Source organism: Camelus dromedarius, chromosome 27 (genome assembly GCF_036321535.1).
Source record: "Camelus dromedarius isolate mCamDro1 chromosome 27, mCamDro1.pat, whole genome shotgun sequence".
In the NCBI taxonomy this organism is placed as follows: Eukaryota; Metazoa; Chordata; class Mammalia; order Artiodactyla; family Camelidae; genus Camelus; species Camelus dromedarius.
This window is the reverse complement of record NC_087462.1, coordinates 463,507-480,447: the sequence shown is the minus strand read 5'-3', so window position 1 is coordinate 480,447 and position 16,941 is coordinate 463,507. Positions and strand designations below refer to the sequence as shown.

Sequence of the window (16,941 nt, the reverse complement as noted above, 5' to 3'; positions counted from 1 at the left end):
GAATGGCCTGTCCTTCTCACATAAATAATCCCTGCAAATGTGGGCTCTTTGGACGCCTGTAATGTCCCCAAATAACTTGGGAGGACAGGGGCCCCCCAAGAGAGGGGCAGCTGCCCTTCAGGGTGACCAAGCCCTAGGCTGGTGAGGCCTCCCCACCCGACCCCCCCGGGCTGGCACATGCAGCCCAGTGGGGGTCTGTTCCCCCAGCCTTGAATCTGGGTGGGGCTCTGACAACTCCCAGCAGCTCGCTGTGGAAGCAGGAAGCGTGTGCGCCCAGGAGTAGGTCCGACTTTCCCCGACAGCCATGTTGGGAGGAAGCCCGAGCAACCCTGGGCTCTGGACACTCACCAGGGAGTCAGAAGGGTACCCTGTTTCATCAGTTTTAAGAGTCACATTGTGTTCACTTTTTAATGTCTCTGAAAATAGGCTGGATCTTACATTACAATTGTACAGTCAGCTGCAACACTGTGTGTGAAAACTTCTACTTTGCTTCCTTGAAAGTTCCAGAAAGTGCCAACATCAATACATCTTTGATTTCAGGAAACACAGAAATAGTAACTGCAATATTAATAGAAGCAAACATCAAAGCAGATTTGTAACCAACGTTCCAGGAGACAACATGTTCATTAGGATTATCCTGGACAAAAATAAGGACATTAATAAAATAATAATAGCAGCGCCTGTTCTGGAGGGGCCTACCTTGATTCCCCCAGAGAGGGCTCAGAGAGGGGCAGTGCCTTCCCCCAGGACACACAGCCTGCGCAGCCCTGGCTCGCCGCTGCCTGGCTTTGGGGTCTTGGAGGGGGCCTGGTGGGCAGCCAGTCGGTGCCGCTCGGCTTGGGGGGCGGCGGGATCTGACGGTCCAGACCCGCGGGGTCGACAGGGGCGCCGTTGGGGAGCGCAGGGGCAGACGCTGCGGAAGGCCTGCCGGAAATGGGAGCCCAAGAACGCGTAGAGCAAAGGGTTCAGCGCCGAATTGCTGTAGGACATGCAGTGCGCCCAGATCTTGAGCGCGTAAGCCGCGTAGCTGCGCGGATGCCAGGCGCCCGCTGGGCCCAGCGCCTGTAGCACCAGGAACAGCTGAATGGGGCCCCAGCAGGCCGCGAAGAGCAGGACCACGGCTGCCACCAGCCGCGAGACCTTGGCCCGCACAGCGCCCGCTCGCTCAGCCAGCAGCTGCCCCTGGGGATGGGGAGAATTGGTACCCGGGAGGGCGGAGAGTTGGCTGGGGCAACACGCTTGCGCTCCTCTTCTTGACCCTCTCCAGTTCCCGCCCTGAACAACGCCCTTCGGATGCGCCTCACTCTCCGGCACCGTGCCTACCCCCACCTCCAGCCCCGCTGTGCCCCGCACCCGCCCAGGCCCGCACCTGCAGGGCGCTGTCGGCGGCCGCGGGCCTCACGGCCGCCCGGCCCAAGTGGCGCAGCATGGCCCCGTAGCAGGCACAGGTGGCGGCCAGCGGCAGTAGGTAGAGCGCCAGCAGGTTGTAGAGCGCGAAGGCGCGCTCGAGGGCGCGGCTGGGAAAGGCTTCGCTGCAGTAGGTGCGTGGCCCGGGCGAGAGGCGGTGCAGGGCGAGCACCGGCGCGGACACTGCCGCCGAGCCTGCACCACAGGCCAGGCTGAAGACCTTGCCCTTGGGGTCTAGGGGCGCGAGCGGGCCGGGACCCAGGCCTCTCCCGTGCCTCCCTGGGCAGCGTGCATTGAGTGGCCCTCGCCGGGAGCGCTATTGCCCCAGTTTCCCAGGAGCACGACCCAGGCTCGGAGAGAGGCATGGAATGGGGGTGGGGCAGTGAACGCAGGGCAAAGACTTGTCCCTCCCACCCCGCGCGGCCCCCGCACAGCACTCACCCACCCAGATGCCGAGGCTGACGGCCAGCGCTAAGCGGGGCGTGCGGCGGTGCAGGGCGCGCAGCGGGAACACCGTCACATACCAGCGGTCCACGCTCATGGCGGTCAGGGTGGCGCACGTGGCCTGCACCGAGACCTGGGGGGGCCAGGGACCCAGCGGGTGGCCCCCTGCCCGCGCCCACCCTGCGGCACCCCACTATCTAGCCACTGGATGGGCACAGGCAGGACGTGTCCTGGGAGGGTCTCCGGGGCCCACTAGTTAAAAGGGCAGGGGAGGGGGGATACCAGAGAGGAGCGAGGGGGCCACTGGGGGTCAGCTGAGACTCCAAGACTGAGACAAGGAGAGGCAGAGCAATCCTAGGACCCCGGGATAGGCGGGCAAGAAGCCTCAGGACCCCAGCGCTCGCCACCCCACCCCCAAATGTATCCACCCCCCCATTGCCCTAGTCCTCCCTCCCACCCTGTCCGGACACCACTAGTCCCAGCTCCAGCCGGAGCCCACCTCCACGCCAGGCCCACAGCTCTGCGCTGCCCGCAGGAGGTCCAGCCCCGCCTGCACCCAGACTCCGTCCCTGGCTCCAGAACCCCTCCCCCAGCCCGCGCACCTGCTGGATGTAGTTGAGGAACTTGCACATGAAGTCGCCCAGCACCCAGGCAGGCAGTGGGTAGAGCAGAGCCGTGAAGGGCACGCAGCACAGTAGGAACGTCAAGTCCGTAGCCGCCAGGTTGGCTGCAGGTGGGGGACGGGGGGACGCGCGGGTTCTTGATGTGGGGTGATGGGCCTCAGATACCCAGTGCCCCTGCCCAGCCACCTGGGCCTCACCTTCGTCCAAGCGACCAGCAGGACGGCTCAGGAGGCCCCCAGGGAGGCCCCGACATCCTTGGGCAGAGAAGTTGGGGCACCCTCCAGTCTCGCCCTTTTATATTTCAAACACCCCCAGTACGGGCTTCATAGCCATTCCATCAGCAACGGCCCTGCTCACCCCTGTCCGGGCTGGGAGAACCTGAGTGGGCCCTTGCCCCTCTGAGCCTCAGTATTCTTATCTGCATATTGGGTAGAATGGTGTTGCCCAACAGCCAACACAGAATGGAGAACACTGAGCACTCAGCCTGCTGGGGCGCCGCCATCGCCCAGACGTGCAAGCTGAACCTCTGCGGCAGAAGCCGAGGGCCAAGCTGTCTTTCTCTCACTCCTTTTATTCATCGGACACCATGTTATAAGAATCACATCTCAATCGGACATCTTCCTTGAGTGGCGGGGGCGAGCTCTCCACGCCCCACACTCTTCAATCTTCCTTTAAGCTATTCCGGCCCGCAGGGAACCCTCCAGCGCCAGGGTTTCCGACCTCTAGCCTAAGGGACGGGGACAACGGGGAAAGGACGAGGAACCCTGCCGGGGAGAGACCCCTGGCTGGGAGGCCCCGACGCACCGCTAGGGGGCGCTCCCGGCCACTCCGCCCTCGCGGCGACCCCCGGACTGGCCAGCAGGCACCGAGCAGCGCCCAGGCTCTCACCGATGTAGAAGTTGGTCACCGTCCGCATCTGCTTGTGGCGGCAGATGACGAAGATGACAAGCGAGTTCCCTACAAGGCCCAGCAGCAGCAACGCGCCGAAGAACAGCGGCACGAGCCAGGCGTCCACGGGCCACGCCGCAGGGGCCGGGCTGTCCGAGGCGTTGGCGCCACAGCCCGGGCAGCCGGATGCATTGGCCAGCGCCCACCAGGACGCGTTGGGCTCAGGTGTGACTCCGGCGCGCATTGCTTCCTCCCGGCCGCCCGCCAGGATTGCACCCGGGTCTGGAGCGTACCTCCTCTGGATTTGGTGGCTCCAACGCTGGCGCTGCAGCGGCCGCGCATTTATACCCTCATCCCACCTTGTCCCCGCCTTCCCGGTTCTCCAGCAGCCGCTGGCCACTCCCTCCACTGCGTGCGCGCCCTCCATTCACCCGCGCAGCGCCCTTCTCGCCCATTCCCTCCTCCTCCCGCGCCGTCAGGGTGAGAGCACGGAGGAGACCGGGCGGCTGGAGTGAGGGGCAGACGAAGGGGGGGGGGGTAGGCTTCATAGAGGCCGCTGTGGACCCGAGAAGGACAGATCTTAAGCTGGGGGAGCGCGGGGCGGGGGAAGCGGGCGTGGGAGGGGGCGTGGAGACTCACTCGCAAGAAAAGCAGGGGGACAAAGCTACAGGACAAGGGAATGAGGCTTGTTAAGGTCATGACTTTGACCTTCACGGGGCTGGGGCTCCAGGTGGGTGGGCCCAGGCCAGTGGTGAGGCCTGCCCTCAGAGACCCTGAATATGTTGCCCGAGTTTGTTCCAGGACACTGGGGAGCCAGGAAGGTTCAGGGCAAGGGAGGGATGCCCGGAATCTGGTGGTTGGAAGATGGCTGTTCTTTAAATAACTCAGCCTCCCCGGGACTTTGCTGTAAATCAGACCCCTAGGGAGTGTCCACCTCCCACCTCACAGCATGGCAGCGATACCTACAATGGGGACATGGTCACTTGTGCTACTGGTGGCAGGAACCAGGTGGAGGGCAGTTTATAAAGGACAGTTTAATTTAATTTTTTAAAAATTGAAGGATAGTTGATTTACAATGTTGTGTTAGTTTCAGGTGTACAGCAAAGTGATTCAGTTATACATACATATATTCTTTTCTATTATAGGTTATTAAAGGACACTGAATGTAGGGGGGGAGGGTATAGCTCAAGTGGTAGAGCACATGCATGCGTGAGATCCTGGGTTCAATCCCCGGTACCTCCACTGAAAAACCAAATAAATAACTAAACCTAATGACCCCCCTGCAAAAAAAGGTACTGAACATAGTCCCCTGTGAGGCACAGGAGGTCCTTGTTGTTTATCTACTTCATAAAAAAGTAGCGTGTACCTGTTCATCTCAAACTCCTAATTTATCCCTCCCCTCAAGAAAGGACAATGCTGATCCCCTAAACCCACACCCAGAAATGTGCCCCAGACACTGTCCCGTGAGGCGTGCAGCAGGCCATGTGAGCTGCTGGGCAGCAGAAGAAAAGACTCTGTGTCTGGGTAAAAAGGACTAGAGAGGGAAAGACATGAAAAATACTCATGGACATCAAAGTGCAGCAAATACGTCAAGAAGGAAGAACAAAGGACCTGCAGGGGGAGACAGTTCCCTGTCCACCCTTTTCATGCCTTCACCAGTATTCTTGACAACTGCCTAAAAACTCGGAAAAGAAAGGGAAAATCCTTTTGGGGTGGTAATGATGGCCAGGTGAGGCTGAGGGGACCCAAGTTTACTTGGTGGGGAGAGAGGAACTGTTTGGGGAGGCTGCCAAGTTGAATGGGCCTGGAAGAGCGCTCAGTCCGGCAGGTGGCTGGACCTTGGAGGTGGGGGCTCTGGGGAGCAGCAACACTCAGGGACGGACAGAGGGTCCTGGAGGGTGTTAAGAAGGTGAGGACAGGTTCCCTGGAAGTTCCCAAGAACAGGGGCACAGCCCAGGCTGCGCCCTGGAGAGTCAGCACACCTACTGAATGGCTGGCCATTGTGGGCCAGGACCCTGAGACCGGGCATCCCGGGTCCCAGGAGCCTCACCCAAGCACTCTCCCCAGAGGTACCATCTCTCCTCAGTGGTATGGCCGTTGATTTCTCTTGCCTCTTTCACATTTGTCGGCATGAAGTCACACGGTGTGTGCCCTCTTGAATTTTGTCGTAGTTCCTCCTCCTTCCCCTCTCCTTTTTCACCCTTGCTCTTTATTTGTTAAAGTAGCTGAGTCGTCTGTCCTGTACAATTTCCACCAGGCTGCATCTGGGCTGCATCCCTGTGGGGTCTCTTAACGTGATCCAGGTTCCCTACTTTTCTTGCAAAATGAAGGGTGGATTCTAGATTCTAGAGCAGGTTTAATTCTCTATTCTGAACCCTCCCCTGGCTTCCCATTGCTCTTGGGTCAAAAACCAAGCCTGGCAACCTGTCACCAAAGGGCCGTCAGTCTCATGGGCCTGTCCTCTCCCCCCCCCCCCCCCCGCCACGCTCTCCCGTCACCCTGCTCCGACCACTCTGGATGCCCCGGGGCTTTTGCACTCATTGTTCCTTCTGCCCGGAACACCCTTCCCACTTTTGCAGCCTGACAGTCCCTTTTCCAGAGGTCTCCTCTTCCTGCCCCCTGGGGGGAAGGTCTATTTAGTCACTGCTGGGTCTGGAGAACACAGCCCCGGCCCCGAGTACAGAGGGCATTTGTGAAATGAATGAACTCTAAAAGGCTAAGGGGGTTTGGGGCTGACTTTGTCCGGTTTTGAGAGATGAGTAAATTGAGGCGTCCAGCGGGGCTCCAGGGTTGGCACTTTTACCGAGGACCGGGTCGGGGCTGGTGGAAGGAAAGCCCTGTTAGTGCTCAGTGGGGACAGCGTGGGTCCTTTCGTCCGTCCATGCCTTTGAAAAAGGACGTGCCCCTCCTTTCTCCCTCCCCAGGCCTCAGTTTCCCCATCTGTCCCGCCAGGGCTGGGTGCCCAGCCCACAGCCCCGCCTGGGCGCAGAGACACTCGCGACCTTCGGTCTCCGTTTCCCCGGGGCTACAGTCCGGGTTCAGGCGAGGATAGGGTAGTGGTCCCCTTCTCCCGCCTCAGTGTCCCCAGTCCATGCCCCGGGGCCGGGTGTCTCCCGCCCGCCGCCCGGGGTCTGGCCGGGACCTGGCCGCGGCCCCCGCCCCGCCCGTTCAGCCTCCAGGCCCCGCCCCGGCCCGCCCCCGGGCGCCCGTCACTTCCTGCCCGGCCCCGAGAAGGCCCCGCCGGGCGGCCTGGACAGCGGCGGGAGCGGCGGGGGCGGCGGCGGCGTCCGAGCTATGGTCGCGCTGGAGAACCCGGAGGGCGGCCCGGAGGCGGCGGCGGCGGCGGCAGGGGTCTCCCCGGGCGGGCGGCGGACGCTGTGAGCGCGGCGGGAGGGCGGAGGGGCGCGCTCCCCGGATCCGGGCCCCCCTCCCCGGCACCCTCTCCTCGGCGGCGGCCCCCGGCCCGCCCCGCCCCTTTTCCTCGGGGACACCCCACCCGGGGGTGGGGGCGGTGGCGGGGGGCTTCATCGTTAGTAGGTGTTTCCCGACGAAGCCCCATGCCCGTCACGCCCGGGCATTCGGGGAGGCACACCGGTCCCTGTGTTTCCAGACCCCCGGCGCCGCAGTCCCGGTGCCTCGGGGGTCCCGTGCGGCGCGTCATCGGCTGGGGTGGGGTGGTGCGCGCTGTGGACCCGGAACGCGAGCTGGTGGTGTTCTGGGTATTTACCCATATCGGGCTCTTCCTGTCCCCAAGCCGGGAATTCACCCCGCAGCCAGTCCTGTGTCCCCAGGGTTGTCAGGCCCCCACCGCCCGGTGGACGGGCTCTTTGTTTTTCTCTCGGGGAAGACCCACATTAAAGGGAGGCTCAAAAACCCGGGCCAGCGCGAGCCTGGCCGTCCTGAGAGGCCGACTGAGAGCAGCTGGGGCGGGCCCATATGGGGAAGTCCCCGTGGGTCACAGATTTCTTTCTAACCTGGGTGTTTATGCAGAAGCCCGCGTGGCCCACCCTGTGGTGCAGGAGGCAGGCGGCTGCTTGGATTCCACTCCTGCCTCTTTCGTGCTCTGGTGGGGGTGAGGTTATTACCCCCTTCCATGCCTCACTTTCCCCATCTGTAAAATGAAGTAACAGTGGCCCCTTCTCAGAGTGGCTAGGGTCAGTGAGCCGGCAGCCCCAGGTGCCCAGCAGCGGGGAGCATCCATTCTTCAGTAATTATCTCATATATCTTATTGTCTAAGATGTTATGTCACTATTTTAAAATAAGTGTATCACTTTGTTATTTTATGATTGCTTTATTATTTTTATATTTATTGTTACTTTGTTGTTACTGTCTCCACCTGGGTATTTATCTAGAAGTCACTTAGGTCTCTACAGATGTGGGTATTTACCCCCCCTTTTAAGGGGCCTTAACCACCCAAAGTGGGTATTTACCTTCCAGGTGGGTCCCTTTGCCCCGCCCCCCTGCCCCCCTCCCCTCTGAGTCTGGGGGGAGGGTGGCTTGGCCGCCCCTCTGCAGGTCGGCCCCACCCCAGCCTGAGTCACCTCCGCTCTGAGCCCTCCTTGATTTCCTGCTCCAGGAAGTAGGTTCCTCTCTGGCCTGCGCCTGGGGGAGGGGCTGGTGTCAGAGAAGGTGTATTTTTGCCAGGGGGAGTGGGTGTCAAAGGACCCGTTTAAAAACCTGCAGGGAGCAGACTTGGGGGAGCCAAGGAGCCTGTTCTCCCCAAACCCACCCTCACTTAAGGGCTTCAGTTCCCCAGAGACCGTAAAGTGCTCTCTATGGGTGGCAGGGGAACAGAGGTACCGGGCCTTGGGTGAGCGTGTAAGCAGAAGTTCGAGTATTCACTCAACAAACAGCTGCTGGGTGCCGCTGTGGTCCAGGCTGGAGAGACATAGAAGGGGCCAGGAGGACCCTGTCCTTATCAGACTAGTGAGGGAGGTGTGAGCATCAGGAGCAAACAAGTACAAAGACCAGCTGATCTCTGCTGCCAGCGGGTAACCCCGGAAACAGGGCTGATTGGGGTAGTTGAGGGGCAGGGCGGTTTCTCCTGGGCAGTGAGTTTTGAGGGAGAATGAGCCGGTGAAAAGGTGCTTCAGGCAGGAGGCTGAGCGTGTACAAAGGCCCTGAGGCCGGCTGTTCCTGACCAGTTTGAGTTGCAGGGAAAAGGCCCTGTGGGGGGAGCAGAGAGCGTGAGGGGGAGGGGTCAGGCACTGATACCCGATGTGGGTGTGTTTTATAGAAAGTTTATGCTCGTGTCCGCCCTTTCTCCCCAGCATGCGGGACAGATCTGACTGGCTGGGTTCCTGTTCTCCCCCACCCGGCCCCCTCTGCCCTGCCCTTTGTTTTTTGAATGGAGGCTCCAGGCCCGGCAGTTGGCCCCAAGGCTCCTGCTGGAATCTGGTTGAGGTCTGTCAGCTTGAGCTGGTGGTAGGACTCACTTTCCATTGCTCCGCTCAGCACCGGGGACTCACGAGAGGGCGTCGAGGCCCCCGGAGGCCTGTGGGACCAGGCACAGACCCAGGTGGTCCTAGTATGCGGCCTCCGTCAGATGCCAGCCCAAGGAGGGGCTGGGCCTTGCAGGGAGGGCGCTGTGGTGCCACGGGTGGTGGTAGAGCAGGGCAGGGACCAGCTGGTTCCTCGCCTGTGAGCTGGGGTCTGAGGGGCCCACCACAGACCTGAGTTTCAGGCCCTCAGACCACTGTGGCCCCAGGAGGGAGGCAGGAGACTGAGCAGTTCCTGTTCAGACCAGGTTCAAGTCCAGGTTCTGCCCGATGCCAAGGTGACGGGAGTCTGGTGCCCTGAGGGTCTGAGCTTCCTCTTGGAGTCCCAGCCTGCCCCAGGGCCCTCTGATGGCTCCCCCCGGATGTGGTTGTGTTATCAGCCCTGCCAGGCCACTGTTCTGGACTCTGGCCAGCTGCCGGGGTGGAGACACGGGCGCTGGTGCCCCAAGGAGGCCGCGGCTGGATCTGGGGTTTGGGATGGGGATGCCCAGGCCTCAGGAGAGTCACATTCAGCCTCAGAGTCATTGGCTCTGCGCTGACCTGATTGGCCCCGCCCTGCTCCAGCTGCCCTCTTTGCAGTGGTGGGGTCTTGTTCGGATGACTTTGCTCCTCAGTTTGCAAACGTGTATAATGGGTGTCAGGACTGTAGTACCTGCCTCCTGGGGGGGGTGTTGAAGGTGATCACTGAACCCAGGGACATTGCTGTGATCAGTGGTGTGCCTCAGGGGTTGATCTCCCCATCACAGGAGGAAACCAAGGAGGTGGCAGCTTGGGGAAAGATGTGTGTCCCGGTTCCTTTTGGCTTTGAGTGTCCCCACCCAGCCTCATGGGACCTGGCAGTGGGCCTTTCTTTTCCTCAAGTTGCAGAAAACCACGCGAGGCCCAGGTCACCCAGGGAAGCGTCGTAGCTGGGATTCAGACTCTGGGCTGAGTCCAGGCCCGACCTGCGCCCCTGCCCGCCTGTCTTTTACCGATGGGTACCTGTGCTTGAACAAGTTTGTCCATCAGATCATTTTCCATAGGTTTTGCCTGCAGCGCCATCCAAGGAGCCCTCAGGCAGGTCTGGGTCTCATCTGCCTGTCTGCTTTTTGATCAAGACATCACAGCCTTTCTGTAAGGGGCAAAAACTTGAGGCTGGGGACTCTTCCCATATGTGTAGACCTTGAGGAGGCTTCACTCCTGACCTCCGAGGCATCTTGTCCCCTAGACCTAGGGTGTCGTGGCGTTTTCTGGAGCCTGTTTGTGGGGGAGGGGTCACACTTCTGTTGTGAATTTGTGCCTTGGGAACTTTGAACACTGGGAAGGTCTGGGTGGAATTTTGGACTCTGGGTTCTACTCATTCTTGGAATTGTGGGATTTTGTTGGAGAACTGAGGTGGCAGTTATCTTTTTGAGCACCTGCTGTGTACCGGCCATGGCTGCGTGTGCGGTGGGGGGACAGTGAGGCACACCGGGCGGTCAGGAGGACAACGCAGCCAGGGCTCGGGTCTCACTGGGAAGTGTGAGCAGAAGCCAAAGCAGGGTGAGCGTGAGCCCTTGGGAGCCCAGGGGCGCGGGCTCCAGCCAGGGTGTGCGGCGGTACAAAGGCCTGGGGGCAGGGGCCCCGTCGCCGAAGGGGCAGGCTGGAGCAGAGTGGCAGAGGGCAAGGGAGTCAGGACCTGAGGGGGGGACCTTGGCATCTCAGACCCTCCTGGGCGCAGAGCCTGCCGTCCGCCTCTCAGCGTGAGGGTGGCTGAGCCTGTGGGACCATCCTCTCGGCCAGTGGTCCGTCGGCAGCCCCGGGCGGGCCAGGAGGGCTGCACAGCTTCCCCGTGTCAGGATGTGCCCAGTCAGTATCCCCCCTCCCTCGAGCCTCCTGGCCCTGGGGTCCCCAGCGGGAGGACTGCTAATCCGTTTAGGGATTAGTGCCCTGTGCTCAGAGGGGGCCGCTCCAGCCGTCTCCCCCACCCAGATCCCTGAGCACGTAGCAGGGAGGCCCTGGGGGCCCTGGGGGCCCTGGGGGCCCGGGCGTTGCCTTAGTTTGCTGGTTTATCTGCTGCCAGGGGTGGGAGATGCTTTGTCAAGTCAAGCTTTTTGAGAAATCTCCAGAGGAGGGAGGCTGTGGACCTCACCGGCTCACAGCTAAAACCTGGAAGCCTGGGGGGCAGCTCTCCTGAGCCCCCATCCTCCATGGGACTGCCCTTCTCCGAGCCTCGGTTTACAAGTCTGTCCTCAACTCTACCTGCCTCCCGAGTGACGTCACAATGAGACAAAATGAGATTTTAAGGACCCAGGGCTCCATACATGATGGGGGTGAGGTCCCATTGCTGAGGGAAACCAGGCAGGTGATGGCTGTGAGAGAGGGGCTATGGCAGGGTTCTGCCTGGGGGTCCTGGCCTGTCTCGGCCCTGAGGACTGCCCCCCACCCCACCCCGGCCCACAGGCCCCTTCCGGGCTGCCTGCCCGCTCTAGCCAGCTCCCACGTGAAGAGGCTCTCGGCCTCCAAGCGGAAGCAGCACTTCATCAACCAGGCTGTGCGGAACTCAGACCTCGTGCCCAAGGCCAAGGGGCGGAAGAGCCTCCAGCGCCTGGAGAACAGTGAGCAAGGGTCCAGGGGCACCTCCCGGGGGCTCCTAGGCCTCGGACAAGAATGGTGTGCATGTTGGCTTTATCGGCCACCCTTAACTGTGAACCTGGCCCTGACCTGGACGATGAGAGGGCGTTGGAGCTGGGGCTGTAAAGGCTGCGTAGGAGTTCAACAAGCCAGGGCAAGATAGGAGGAGTTCTGGAGGCTGGATGGCTTCTCTGCCTTCTGGGAAAGACAGTTGGAGCATGGAGGAGGGGAGGCTCGTGTGAGCCAGAAAGTAAAGGCCCTAAATATGGAGGAGGGGGAAGAAATATGGTCCTCTGCCTAGGGAGCCCCGAATGCCAACTCCCAGCCCAGAGACCATCTGTTTCCCTCTAGCCCAGTACCTCCTGACCCTGCTGGAGGCAGACGGAGGCACACCTGGCCCGGACGATGGGGACCTGGCACCCCCCGCAGCACCTGGCATCTTCGCGGAGGCTTGCAGCAATGAGACCTATGTCGAGGTGGGGCCACATGTCCTCACCTGGGCTCCTGCTCCCACCACCAGGCGCTGCCTACACTGGACACCCCTGGGTCTCCCTCCAGAGGCCAGAACCGCCCCCCAGCCCAGAACCTTCTCACACCTGTAGCTCAGGTGTGGTGGGTGTGTATTGGGTCCATATTGATCCCCAACCCCACACAGAGGAGCCGCAGGGGCTCCAGGAACTCTTGGCCAGCCCAGTGGCCAAACGTATCCACAAGGAGTACTCCCATGCAGTCTGTGCCCCCCACCAACATGTGCTGCCCGGATGGGAGACTGAGGCTCAGGGGCACGCCTGCCTCTCTTCCAGGTCTGGAACGACTTCATGAACCGCTCTGGGGAGGAGCAGGAGAGGGTTCTCCGCTACCTGGAGGATGAGGGCAAGACCAAGGCACGCAGGAGAGGGCCTGGCCGTGGCGAGGACCGGCGGAGAGGTGCGTGCCTGGGTGCAGGCGGGGGGACCAGAGGCGTGACGGGGGCCTGGCCTGGTGTGTGTGCCTGGGGTGGTGGTCAGGGCCAGGTGGGGGAGGAGCCCGGCGTGGGCAGGGCCTTTGGCTGGCTCCAGCATCTGCCCCACGCCAGGGACTCTTGCAGAGGACCCGGCCTACACACCCCGCGAGTGCTTCCAGCGCATCAGCAGGCGTCTGCGAGCTGTCCTCAAGCGGAGCCGCATCCCCATGGTGAGTACCAGGCTGGACCTCATCTCTTTCCACTTGCCTGGTCTTTTTTGAGGGCCTTTTTAATCAGCTCTCAATTAGGGGCGGGGTGAGGGGAGACCAGTTACCCAGCAAACATGGTGTGGTGGAGACAGGGCGCGATACAGGCCAGTGTAATCAGAGTGCAGGACCTGAGGCTGGGCAAGGGCTTGCCTTGAGGGTGCAAGAGGCGGGGGCAATAAAGGTAGGTACTAGGGGATGTGTAGGAGTTCACCAGGCAGAAGGCTGAGATACTCAAAGGTGTGAACGTGTCGAAGTGCCTGGTATCCTTGGATACAGGTAAGCAGCCTCAGGTAGCAAGTTAGAGGCCACATTTGAACCCAGGGCTCTGGGCTCCAGAGGCTACCCCGTGTGTGGGGCCTGGACAGCTTGGCTGGTGTCCCACAATCATCCTGACCCTTGGGCCCGTCTCTCCTGCAGGAAACGCTGGAGACCTGGGAGGAGCGGCTGCTGAGGTTCTTCTCTGTGTCCCCCCAGGCCGTGTACACGGCCATGCTGGACAACAGGTGACTGGGTAGGGGTGGGTGCAGCACACTCCCGCACTGCCGGGCTCTGGCCGCTCACCACCCGTTCCTCTGCAGCTTTGAGAGGCTCCTGCTTCACGCTGTCTGCCAGTACATGGACCTCATCTCAGCCAGTAAGTGCCTGGGGGCCCAGGGGACCCCAGTTGGCAGGTTGAGCCTGGGGAAGGCAAGACTGGGCTTACCCGGGGTCTGCTTTGCCAGTGCGAGCTTCTGGGAGAGGAGGGAGGGGCAGCAGGTGCACAGAGGCCGCGTGGGACACCGCGTTAACCTGTCAGAAGCGCCCGTGCCTCTGGCCCAGGCCGGGCGACGCTGTGGACACAGATGCCCCTCATTCTGCATCTTTAGGGCTGAGGGAGGGGGTGGCCTGTGTGTGGCCGAGGAGACTGGGCCTCCGGGGGCCCTTGAGATGAGGTGAGGGGACCCTAGTGTCAGCAGAGTTCTCATCTAGCCATAGCCTTTCCACTGGGCCACACATGGGACTTCCGGTAAGTCCCCCCACCCAGGGCCTGTTTTACAACAGGGTGGTCTCAGGCACAGACCCCCTAGGGAGGGTCCTCACAGGTCCTGGCTGGCCCTCGGCGTCCCGTCGGGTCCTCACTCCTCGTGCCTGTCTCTCTGCCTCCTGCCTGGAGTCGCTGAGGAGACAGTTTCCATGGCAACCCCAGGATAGTTGCTCTCACTTTCCCTCAGAGGAAGATGCAGCCTCCACGTTTGCTTTTGTTCCCACGGACTCAGGGTGGAGGGGCAGGGCTAGGGGTGCTCCTCTTCAGGAGTGAGCCATGGCCTGAACACAGAGCAGGGGGTGGGGCCCTAGGAAGATGGGGAGCAGGGGCGGGAGACAGCCGCGGGAAGAGGCCTGGAGGTGGGACCAGCGGGGCTAGGCATGGCTGCAGGGTTCGGGTTTTGGAGTGACAGGAGGTTGGGGGGAAGGGAGGTTGCCGGGGGGGGGGGGGGCAGGCCACCTGGGGCCTTGGTGCTTCAGAATCCCCTCTGAGGGTGGGGTTGGGGGTGGAGACGAAGCTGGAGGCAGGACCTTCGTTCAGTCCCCTTGGCCTCAGGCCTGCGCATCTCAGCTGTGTGTCTAGTGTGCCCGTGGGACATGGGATAAATCCCGGGAAAGGACGGACCAGCCTGCAGAGGGAAGGCATTCAGGCAGCATGAGCTGTTCTGGGCGCCAGGCCCTGGATCGCGGGGGTCAGGGTGGCCAGCTTGCGGGGACCTCCGGTGGGGCAGGCTGGGGGCCCAGCTCTTCTGTGCCACGACCCTAGTGATCCCGGCATCCGGACCCCTCCCACAGGTGCTGACCTGGAGGGCAGGCGGCAGATGAAGGTCAGCAACCGGCACCTGGACTTCCTCCCACCGGGGCTGCTGCTGTCTGCTTACCTGGAGCAGCGCAGCTGATGGCGGCCCCGCGGTGCCCGCCCGCCAACCCCTCCCCACGCCCTCTGCTGCCCTCCCCTGACGCAGCTCGATCGTTTTAGGCTCCTCCCTTGGAAACATGCTCTTCCCCTTGGGGCGGCCCCTCCCTGCCCAGACAAAGGCTGGCGGTGGGGGCTGCTTCGTGCCCTCTGGCCAGACTGCCCGCTCTGGGACGCTGTCTGGGGCGGGGACCCCTGGCCTGGTCGCTCCCGTGTCCCTTCCTCGGTCAGTGTCAGATGCTGAGGGGAGGAGGCAAAGGCTGGGTTTTTATCATTTTTAATGAATTTGATGTGATTTGTTGTAGATTTTTAAATTTCCCTTTTCAGAAGAAAAGCCAAAAACTTGCCCCAAGTGATAAATTGGGGGGCTTCATTCCAGTCCCTGCGTGGGGGTCTCTGGGGCCCTGACCCTCACCCCAGGAACATTACGTTTTGCGCGTGTGTGCGTGTGCATGTGTGTGCCCTGCAACCCAGGACAGAGGCTGTGTCTTGAAGGCTGGTTTTACCCTCTTTGTGGACTGTGTGTTGTCCGCCCCTGGTGCCCTTTGGTGGCTCTTGGGGCCCCATCTGCTCTACACACCCCCTCCTTCCTACTAGGGGTTTGGGACTTCCAGCCAGAAGCCTCCACCCTCAGACTGTCCTGTTCCCCTCTCTGTGTCCCCTGCTCCCCAGCCTGGCTCTGGGGTGTCCCTGTGCTGGTCACCCTGGCGTGGCACATGAGAGTGGGGCTGGGAGACTGTCCCCCTGACCCACCCTGCCCCCGCGTGTGTGGCTTGTTGTGCTTTGGGAAAGTGGAGAGTTCAATAAACTTCTGGTGCTCTAATCCCCAGCTCTGGAGTTTTCCTTTGGGGCAGGGCTGGAGGCGTGAGGGGCATTCACGATGCCCTTGGGTCCTGGTCGTTGAGGGATGACACCCCACATGGAGGCAGGTGTGTGGGGACTCTGCTGGGAGCATCCCGGCCCTTGGCTCCGCCGCCTGGCTTGTCCCCTCCGGAGTGCAGAGGCTCAAACTCCAACTCCACCACTTCTCAGCTGTGTGACCTCCAGCAAGTTCATTCGTGTGAGCTTTCTGGGTCGCTGGAACAAAGTGCACCACACTGCGGCTTAAAACCACAGGAATTTATTGTCGCGCAATTCTGGAGGCCAGAGGTCTGAGGTCAAGGTATCAAGGGAGGGTCCCTCCTGCCTCTTCCAGCTCCTGGAGGCTCCGGCCTTGTTGGCTTGTGGCCGCCTCCCTCCAGCCAACATCTTCATGTGGCCTCTTCCCTGTGCCTCCATCTGTGTGTCTGGGCCTGGCTGTGTGTCCTGCAGGACTCCGCAGCCTGGGTCATCTGCTGTTTCTCTCGTGATGGCACCGAGGGAACTGCCCTCCCCCGGCCACAGCAGGGGTCTCTGCTGTCCACAGGGCTCTTCACAAGGCTGACCTTGTCCCTGAAGGTTGAAAATTCTGCAGGAGAGATTTACCTCTATACCTGCTCCGAGTGACCGAGAACCAGCCAAGGAGCCTGCTTCCTTTCACCCGGGCACCGTTTAGAAACCAAGATCTATCTGGGTGCTGTTCCATTTTAACAGACATTGTGTTATTTTTGGCGGGGGGCGGGGTAGTGGAATTTAGATTTATCCATCTTTAGTTTAACGGAGGAGCTGGGGATTGAACCCCGGACCTAACATGCGAAGCCGCGCTCCCCCGCTGTGCTGCATCCTCCCCTCCTTAACAGACATTGTAGTTTTCAACACAGATGCCGAATGAGGGAAATCCAAATGCCCCAGCTTGGAGGCTCTCACGGGTAACGAGGACCCAACTTCTGGTGCCCGGAGCGCCCACAGGCTGCCTGTGCTCCCCTACGCGGACCCGCAGCCGGGCTCCCAGGCCATCGGGGTTTGCAGACGGGACGGGGTGGCATCCACACGGGCCCTGGATTGGTTCTCGCTTACCGAGCCCAGTTTCTCCATCCACGGATGTGAGGGGGAAAAGCAAAATATGGAACGCTTCACGAATTTGCGTGTCATCCTTGCGCAGGGGCCATGCTAATCTTCTCTGTATCGTTCCAATTTTAGTATATGTGCTGCCGAAGCGAGCACGGACTCCGGTGTGGTCCGAGGGCTATTTAGAGTGCACAAAATGGACTGCTTTTCACAAAGGGCGACCTCCGTTAAAAAAAAGTTCAACAACTTACCTCTTACTTTATGACATTAGTGCAATAATAGCTTAACCAAGTGCGGGTCATTCACTGAAATTGAGAAAGTCTTTGTTTTTCACCAAGTATACCTCAGATGTCTGCTGGAACGCCATCAATGTATGCAAATTACCCCGGAAGCGGGGCGGGACCGGAGCCGC

At 61.1% G+C, this 16,941-nt stretch overlaps 2 protein-coding genes and 1 non-coding gene across 6 annotated transcripts; 1 reads left to right on the top strand and 2 right to left on the bottom strand.

Moving 5' to 3' along the window:
• Positions 1–231: 231 nt before the first annotated feature.
• KISS1R (KISS1 receptor) lies at positions 232–3,663 on the bottom strand. The gene is made up of 5 exons (XM_031438186.2): positions 3,363–3,663; positions 2,454–2,578; positions 1,849–1,984; positions 1,370–1,602; positions 232–1,182 (listed from the first exon to the last, which is right to left on the bottom strand). Exons 1-5 carry the CDS (start codon positions 3,604–3,606, stop codon positions 721–723), a joined length of 1,200 nt encoding a protein of 399 aa, XP_031294046.2. The 5' UTR covers positions 3,607–3,663; the 3' UTR covers positions 232–720.
• Positions 3,664–6,595: 2,932 nt separating this feature from the next.
• R3HDM4 (R3H domain containing 4) lies at positions 6,596–15,426 on the top strand. Of its 4 annotated transcripts, none has more exons than XM_031438158.2 (8): positions 6,596–6,739; positions 11,282–11,436; positions 11,804–11,928; positions 12,256–12,379; positions 12,540–12,625; positions 13,082–13,167; positions 13,243–13,298; positions 14,483–15,426. In XM_031438158.2, exons 1-8 carry the CDS (start codon positions 6,657–6,659, stop codon positions 14,584–14,586), a joined length of 819 nt encoding a protein of 272 aa, XP_031294018.2. In that variant the 5' UTR covers positions 6,596–6,656; the 3' UTR covers positions 14,587–15,426. The 4 variants fall into 4 exon arrangements, with proteins under 4 accessions (XP_031294018.2, XP_064335688.1, XP_064335686.1 ...); XM_064479618.1 differs by having other exon boundaries at positions 12,528–12,625; XM_064479616.1 differs by lacking the exon at positions 6,596–6,739 and having other exon boundaries at positions 6,797–11,436; positions 12,528–12,625.
• Positions 15,427–16,578: 1,152 nt separating this feature from the next.
• LOC116148540 (U6 spliceosomal RNA) lies at positions 16,579–16,685 on the bottom strand. Its single transcript, XR_004132071.1, has one exon. It is a non-coding gene; the product is annotated as a U6 spliceosomal RNA (small nuclear RNA).
• Positions 16,686–16,941: the final 256 nt, after the last annotated feature.